This window comes from Oxyura jamaicensis, chromosome 4 (genome assembly GCF_011077185.1).
Source record: "Oxyura jamaicensis isolate SHBP4307 breed ruddy duck chromosome 4, BPBGC_Ojam_1.0, whole genome shotgun sequence".
In the NCBI taxonomy this organism is placed as follows: domain Eukaryota; kingdom Metazoa; phylum Chordata; class Aves; order Anseriformes; family Anatidae; genus Oxyura; species Oxyura jamaicensis.
The window spans coordinates 14,426,014-14,434,298 of record NC_048896.1 but is presented as its reverse complement, the minus strand read 5'-3'; the positions used below and the strand labels follow the sequence as shown (position 1 = coordinate 14,434,298).

General features: G+C 52.7%; 1 protein-coding gene across 1 annotated transcript; it reads left to right on the top strand.

Moving 5' to 3' along the window:
- The first annotated feature begins 201 nt into the window (after nucleotides 1-201).
- Nucleotides 202-7,938, top strand: NKRF (NFKB repressing factor). The gene is made up of 3 exons (XM_035323438.1): nucleotides 202-583; nucleotides 3,755-3,876; nucleotides 5,455-7,938. The coding sequence occupies exons 1-3, from the start codon at nucleotides 342-344 to the stop codon at nucleotides 7,443-7,445; spliced, it is 2,355 nt and encodes a 784-aa protein (XP_035179329.1). The 5' UTR covers nucleotides 202-341; the 3' UTR covers nucleotides 7,446-7,938.
- The last annotated feature ends 347 nt before the right edge of the window (nucleotides 7,939-8,285 follow it).

Sequence of the window (8,285 nt, the reverse complement as noted above, 5' to 3'; positions counted from 1 at the left end):
CTCCCAGCGTGGCCGCTGCGCTCCCTGCGTAAGCCGCCGGGCGGCGCCGTTCCGTGACGGGACCGGGGCGGGGAGCAGAGTGGCGGAGTCTCGCGGTGTCTCGCGCGACCGTGACGCGCGGCCACGTGACGCGGCGGTAACCGGGGGCCCCCGCGCGGCGCGAGCGCGGCCGGAGGCGGGGGGGGGGGGGGGGCGGGCGGAGAGGCGGGGGGGGGGGCGGGGGGCCGGGGCCGTACCGGGGCCGTACCGGGGCCCCGCGGGGCCCCGCAGCGAGGCCCGGCCTGTGCCGCACGTGGGGCCCGGGCCCGCCCGGTGCCCCGGAGCGCCGCTCGGCCGCGCCCATGCCCGGCGATTGGGCGGCCGACCCCTCCGGTTCGATGCCGCCGCCGTCGCCGCCGCCGGCAGCGGAGGCGGTGCCCGAGGCGGTGCTGGAGCAGTGGCGGCAGTACAACGAGAGCGAGCGGCAATGGGCGCTGCGCCGCCGCTTCATCCTCCGCCACCTCCGCGGGTACCCCGGAGCCGCCATCGACCAGCTGCTGGCCCTCTCCGTCCTCTGGGCCAACCACGTCTTCATGGGATGCAGGTCGGCGGGGCTGGGGGGCTGCGGGTGAGGGGAGGGGGCCTGAGGTAAAAAGGGGGGCCCTGAGGTGAGGGGAGGGGGTCCTGAGGTAATGGGGGGCCCTCTGAGGTGAGGGTGGGGGGCTGAGGTGAAGTGGGGGGTCCCTGAGGGGAAGGGGGGAGGTTTGTGGGATCTCTGAGTTGGAGGGGGGGGTCCTGAGGTGAAGGGGGGGGGCTCTGAGGTGGAAGGAGGGGGCTGAGGCAAAGTGGGGGGTCCCTGAGGTAATGGGGGGGGCTGAGGTGAAGGGGGGTGGTACATGAGGTGTGTGGGGCCCGTGAAGCGGAGCTGGGGGGGGGAGCCCTGAGGTAAGGAGGAGCCCTGAGGTGAACATGAGGGACCCTGTGGTGAGGGCCTCTGAGGTGAAGGGGGAGCCCTGTGGTAACGGAGGGCCCTGAGGTGAGGACTCCCCGAGGAGCCCCGTGGCCATGCCCAGGCTGTGACAGGCCCCAGCCCCGCTGTCAGGCCCGTCCCGGTCCCCTGAGCACAGCCCCGGGGGTTTGGAAGGGTTGGGGCCGGGACACCGTGGCTGTGCTGGCTGGGGGAGGACATAGGGGCAGAAGAAGAGGAGCAGGGCGCTGGAAAAGTGCAGATATATTTTGTATTTTGGAAGTAGGTGTTGGTGTTGTGCTCCTGAGGGCTTTCTAAGCACGTGGAGGTGTGCCTTGCAGCTTAATTGAGAAGAAAGCATCCCTCTAAGTGTAAAGCAGCCCGTTCCATCCCCTTAATGCTCAGTTTGATGCTCTCTGAGAGGAACAGGCCCAGCGAGTAGACGAGCTTTCCTGCTGAGGTGCAGAAACAACTAGCCAGGCTGTGGGGTCGCCAGAAACCTCACGCGTCCCGACTGGCGCTTCGGATGCTGGGGCTGGTTTCCAGCCGGACACGAGGCAGAAGGGACTGCTTACTGACTGCAGTTCATTGTGCAGTGACAGGAGGGGAACCTGTGAGCGCTGAAGGGCACCAAGTTGTACTTCTGTTAACGTTACTATCCCAGAGTCTCGTTGGGCAATTCATTGTCCACAGACGTCCAAGTTGACTTCTTTAAGTCTTCTTTTCCTTTGTGATCAGAGTACTAAAGCATTCTGCTCTGCGAGCATTAAAGTTGACCTTAGTTTTAAAGTAGTTTCAAGTTCTAAAAATTTTAGATTATTCAGATTGAGGGTATCGTTTTCAGACGTGGTTTGCTTTGGCCGTCTATAAGTTCTGATGCTCTCTTACTGGAGGGCCTTCTTTGTGGTAGTGCTTCTGGGAACGGCACTGCTGCAATGTGGACACAGGGCGCTGATAGCAGAAGTAAAGGGCTATGTGGCAAGACCTCAAAACATAAAAAATGACCCAAGTTAAGCCTGTAAGTGTGCATGTTTTCCCTGATGAACCTCTTTAGCAGCAGCTTGCAGGGGAGACACGAGCAATAATAGGTTTAGGTGCGCCGTGCAGAGTTGATATCAGTAAGGATATTTCCCCTAAGCTTGCGTTGGGCACAAACCTGCCTGCACTGCATGGGCCCAGCGAGCACGGCGCTGCCAGGAAGCAGGTGGGAGCTTTATGCAGAGTTGCTGTGTCAAGTGAATAACTTGAAGGCTGGGGGATTTTTGTTGTTTTCTCTTTTAAATCTTGTCTTTTGGGTTTGTTTTTTATTGTTGGTCGCTTGTCAGAGTTAATACGAATCAGAGTCTTTGCCGATGAAACCTGAGGGAGCGTTCTGTTGGAGGATTGTCTGGAGGACGTCCAGAGGCCTTAGGAAACGTGGTCTGTAGGGAAGCAGTTGAATAACTGCGTGCATTTAGCTTAGAGCTTGCTGGGGGAAGGTGTTCTCAGATGTGTTAGAGGCAGCTGTACAGTGGGGGAAATAACCCGTTATGCTGGGATCAGGACAAGGGTAGCAAACTTAAATCAAAGCAGGCAGCCTTCAGATAGGCATTGGAGGCGTGGCATTCCCCTGCCTCCACGTGCAGTCTGCACGAGGTGAGATTGCAGCAGCCGGGTTAGACGAACACGTGCCGGGACAGGTTTGCTCTTCATCTGGGCAGAAATCTGAGCCCCAGTGCTTAAAGCTTGTTCAGTGATGGCCTCTCTGGCTGCTGTCTCTTGAAGATGAGCATGTCATGGAGCAGGTGCACAGTTGCCTTTTCTCCTTTCTGAGCTCCAGTGCAAAGCTGTCCAAGTCTAGTTTTGTGCCAAGCTTACAAACATGCCTCAGTTAGAAAGCTTTGTGTTTTTTTTTTTTCTTGCTCAGCTTTAGCCTTGCAAATGGTTTGAAAATGTGATAGACCTAAAAGCAGTGGGATGCTCAGAGAGCTGGGGATGTATGGCTGAGCAGGACGGGTTTCACAGTGCACGTCCTGCCTCCGTGGAGCTGCAGCAGGGCGCAGGCTTTGCACAGAGCTTCTGGCAGCCGCCTTGTCTCTTCCGTGGCTCAGGGATTGAAAACTTTTCATGTATGGTTCCCAAGCTAAAACTGAGTATGGCTTTTTAGAGAGTGGCCAATAAAGGCAGAGGAGTGGCTTCGGGATTGGTGACGTGTGGGCTGTGGCTGCTGACCCGGGCAGGAAGCTCAGTGCCAGCAAGTCTCTCCTGTGCTTGGCTCACTGCCGCTGTGATGCCTGCTGAGATGCCGCCTCCTCCATCCCCCTCTGTACCTCAGTGATCCTCACAGCCTTGCCAAGTGCTGCATTTAGGCAGATAATGCATATATGTTAAAGTTTTAAACCCCCTGGGTTTGGTGGCTGCTCTGCTTCTTTTTCACAGATGGGTTCACCAGGGGCCAGGCGACTTGCTCACGGCTCTCCTGCCCCAGCCTCGCTGTGCTGCTGTCAGGCTTTGGTCGGTGCTCAGGTCCTTCGCTAGTACTGGAGCAGGGTGAGGGGCTCTGTTAGACCACATTCAGTCTCAGACAGCTGTAGGGTTTTTTTGTTTGTTTGTTTTCATAATAAAAGGTCCTGCTTATCGTGCAGGCTCTTTTTAAAAGACGTGTTATTATTCTGGCTGACCTGTCTGCCTGGGGCGAGTGCTGGGACCCGAAGTGACACAAAGACTCAGGGTGATTTAGGCTTGGGAGCAGGTGTAGGAGGGTTCGGTTTGAGGCTGGGTGCCCCCGTGGGAGCAGTTGTAACGTGATGTGCTGTTGGATCCACGCAGATACGGCTCGCAGGTGATGGAGAAGGTTCTGAAGATGGCCGAAGGCATTGACATCGGGGAGATGCGGACGTTCGAGCTCGTCCCTTGCAGGAAGCTGAAGAGGCAGCTCTCTCCTCCCGACAGTGAGTACCTCAACCCTGTCCCTGCTGGAGCATGTGGCCAGTGGGGTGACGCAGGCCCACAGCAAGCAGGAGAGGGACCAGGCTGCGCTCTGCTGGACTGCAGCTGTTTCCCTCCTCTGCCATGTCATGGGGTGAAATTCATGCAGAGTTCTCTTTTTGCTTAGGAAATTTATATTGAAATTGCCACATAATAGATTCTTGCTAGTGACAGTGTTAGGGAGCTGGATCTGTGTCATTAAGTATCACTGTCTGTCCTTCGCTGTCGGGAGGGGTGATGTTCTCACCTGAGAAGGGGTTGTACGTGTGCGTGGAGGTGTGGAATTCAGCTTTCTGGGTTTGAGGGAGGGCCTGCCTGAAGCCTGGCTGTCAGGATTGGCCTGGAAGAGTCCTATGTAGCTCAGCCCGGCCCCACCTCTCAGGAGTGGATGTTCTAGCCGTAGCTTTTCCAGTGGAGGAAAATGAGTGGGCAGAGCGGGCCGGCTGGTCTGCAGCTCCATCCCCAGGCTCCTCTCCAGGCCCTCAGAGCTCCCTGCCCCGTCTCGGGAAGGAACGGGGTGATTGGTTTCTTCTCTTACTTTAATAATGCAGTCATCTTTTGAGCTTCTTCCCTGCCCCATTTTCAAAGTTGAGAACAATACTACGTCCCTCCCATGCTACATCTGTCCCTTAGGCAGCAGTGCTTTGGGAAGGGTTCTCTGTTGTGTGCTACACACACAGCAAAGAGCTGCTGTGCTGCTGAGGGCCTTTAGATGCTGCTGCAGTGCAGAAATCCAAGTACCAAGCTGAACAAGAAATGTAAACCTTGCCATAAGTCATCGGCACTGTGACGACTGAAGGACTGAACATGTGTTAGAGCTTCATCACCTCATTTGAGTGCCTGTTTTTGCTGTATGTGAAGTGTTTTTTTTCAGCTGCACTGAACTAGGTTGTGATAAATGTGCTGTGGTAGCACGATGCCCAGGCAGCTGTTACCTGACCTGTATTACAGCTGCACGCGCTGGCACTGCAGCAGGCAGTTCGTTCCAGGGTGCCGAGGTGGCCTTTTGCTCCTCTGATGAAATCACATCCACGTACCGCTTCAGCGTGCGGGGGCTGCATCTTTCACAGTAGATGCCTTGTGTCTTTTAGAGGCAGAGTAAGAGTTACTGGCTGCTTGACTGTCATTTTCTGCAGTAGCCGTGTGTACCAGGATACTGTGCTTCATTCACATCTCTCTCGGTTAAGAAATGAGGTCTGTCAGTAATGTGGATTCACTTCAGAGATGTCTGGATGGGTTCAGTGGGCCACTCTGTGAGGCAGAACAAGTCATCCAGACCTAAAATCCATGCAGCTAAATGTGTAGAGATTTTTGTATGGTAGTTGTGGACCTGGGGATATCCCTGAAGTGACCTGCACACGAATGAATGTTCTGTTTGATCAGTTGCAAGTGTCTCCCAAAGGAAATGTTTTGGTTTGTGGCTAAGGGGGAATCCTGTCCTTTGAACCCTGCATGCTCCTCCTGGAGATGGCTCTGTGAAGACGTCTACCTGTCACATCACATATTTATTGGTGATCTTGTAATTTTCTTCTACCCCACAGGTCCAGAGATGGAAGAGGTTCCTGAGCCTCCCAAAAAGATGGCCCCCAGGTTCCGGGTGCGACCGCGTTTTGAACCCATCCACTTTGTGACCAGTGCAGAGAAGGACAACAAGAAGGAGGATCCTCTGGATAACCAAATGCAGGAAGTGAACCAGGAGGCAAACACAAACAGTGTGGCACAACCAGCTGAGAACTGTACAAATTCTCCCTTAGGGAACGCGCAGGAGGTGGATCTCCAGCTCTCCAACTCAGCTGGGTTTGGCTTTACAAGCCAACCAGCAGCAGCCAATAAGGCTGTGAATAGTGTGGACGCTACCACAAGTGGCACGTTGCAGGTTTCTGTTTCCCCTTCAGCTGTCCAGTCTGCGTCAGAGACTTTCCCTCCATCAGCTATAATGCTGAAGCAGAGTTTTATCGAGAAGCTGTCAGCAGCTATCTGGAAAAACCTTGCTAACCCAGATGCAAACACCGGGACTGATAAAATTAACTATACGTATCTTCTGACGCGTTCAATTCAGGCCTGCAAGACAAATCCTGAATATATTTATGCTCCTCTGAAAGAAATTGCTCCTGCCGACCTCCCGAAGAGTAAGAAGCTCCTAACGGATGGCTTTGCCTGTGAAGTACGATGTCAGAACGTCTACCTGACCACTGGTTACGCCGGCAGCAAAAATGGATCGCGGGACCGAGCCACGGAGCTGGCAGTCAGGCTGCTGCAGAAGTCTGTAGAAGTCAGGGTCGTTCAGCGCAAGTTCAGACACACCTACCACGAAGACCTGGTGGTGTGCGAGGCAGGCGTGAATCGCCCGGATTTCCCTCCGGCTCTCAAACCTCACGAGGAGTTCATAGTGGCCAACAGAGACTGCGTCCCCATGCAGCCTGGTTCTGAGTCTGTGAAAAATTCCCCCAACACCAGCAAACACTGGACTAGTTTTGTCCTCACAGAGAACGCTAGCGATGCAATAGGAATCCTTAACAATTCTGCCTCGTACAATAAAATGTCTGTTGAATATAAATATGACTTAATGCCCAACCGCATGTGGCGTTGTCGAGTGTATCTGCAAGATCACTGCCTAGCCGAGGGATTCGGCACCAAGAAGACCAGCAAGCACGCGGCAGCCGACGAGGCCTTGAAGATTCTGCAGAAGACGCAGTCAAATTTAACTGCCATCAAAGTGACGCAGGTTCAGAAAGTGGGCTGCTCGTCGCGGGGTTCCGGAAGGAAGAAGGACCTGAAGGACCTGGTGGTTTACGAGAACTCGGATAACCCGGTGTGCACGCTGAACGACACGGCGCAGTTCAACAAGATGACAGTCGAGTACGTCTTTGAAAGGATGACTGGCATGCGATGGAAGTGCAAGGTGCTGCTCGAAAACGAATTCATCGCGGAAGCAGTTGGAATGAAGAAATCTGTCAAGCATGAGGCAGCAGAGGAAGCCGTGAAAATCCTCAAAAAGACTCAGCCGACTGTTGTTAATAATCTGAAGAAAGGCACCATTGAAGACGTCATCTCCAGAAATGAGATTCAGGGTCGGTCAGCGGAAGAGGCTTTCAAGCAGAAGATCAAAGAAGACAACATTGGGAATCAAATTTTAAGAAAGATGGGCTGGACAGGTGGGGGCCTAGGGAAAGATGGCGAAGGAATCAGAGAGCCTATTTCAGTGAAGGAGCAGTTTAAAAGGGAAGGACTGGGGCTTGATGTGGAAAGGGTAAATAGAATTGCTAAAAGAGATATCGAACAGATAATTCGAAACTATGCACGCTCAGAAAGTCACGTTGACTTGACGTTCTCTACGGAACTGACGAACGACGAGCGGAAGCAGATACATCAGATTGCCCAAAAATACGGTCTTAAGAGTAAATCTCACGGGCAGGGCCACGATAGGTACTTGGTGGTAAGCAGAAAGCGGCGCAAGGAGGATCTCTTAGACCAGCTGAAGCAGGAAGGCCAGGTTGGGCATTACGAGCTTATCATGCCTCAGGCAAACTGAGGTCAGGTGTCCGACTTCACCGGTGGGAGTAGCGATGAACTGAAACTTCCTAGACACCCGATGAAAGAAAGATGCTGCATTTTCTTGTTGCGGGATATATTAACGTTGAAGTCTTACCTTGCTCATACAATTTCGGAAATGTTACTAGTCAATTAGGACTGACCGAGTTCCGTTCAAGTGTATTAGCACAGCCCCAAACCAGTAGTGCTATTACTGTATGTCTTTGATATTACTTGCTCCCTCACATTTTAATAGTTTTGTAATAGCAAAACCACACGTCCAACCAGGAGGAATTTGACACCATTTAAAATTATAGTTCCCTTATTCTTTTTGTCCAAGAAAGGAAAAGGAAAAAAAAAATTTTTTTTTTTTTTTTTTTTACAACAACAACAAAAAGAATAAAAAGCAAAGGAAATGCAGTTCGGAGGAATAAACCTGTATGTAAAGTTGGTATTAATGACAATAAAAATACAGCTTTATTTCTGGAAAAAAACCAACCATGAGATTTGTCACGTGTTGTATTGGAAAACAAAAAGTGTGAAAACTTCATTTATTCTTGGGAAGCATACCTATGGTACAGTGGTGTTTGTCTCTGCTGTGTATGTATGTAGAGGTGTCCTTAACCAGCTTACAGCTTTATTCACAGGTTCCTACTTTGCGTCTCCCATACTGGAAGCACCTTAGCCAGGAGCGTGTTGAACTTAAATAATTCCAGTGGATTTTTACTACGAAGCACTGCTTGATACACGTGCAAATACCACGGTAATGTGTGAAATACAAACCCGGAGGTAAACGCAGAGCCCACGCGTCAGAGATGCTCGTGGGGATTGTTACATAATT

Coding starts and splice junctions, on each gene's coding strand:
- NKRF (XM_035323438.1), top strand. CDS start 342: ATGCCCGGCGATTGGGCGGCCGACCCCTCCGGTTCGATGCCGCCGCCG. Junction 584..3,754: donor CACGTCTTCATGGGATGCAG/GTCGGCGGGGCT, acceptor GGATCCACGCAG/ATACGGCTCGCAGGTGATGG. Junction 3,877..5,454: donor GCAGCTCTCTCCTCCCGACA/GTGAGTACCTCA, acceptor TCTACCCCACAG/GTCCAGAGATGGAAGAGGTT.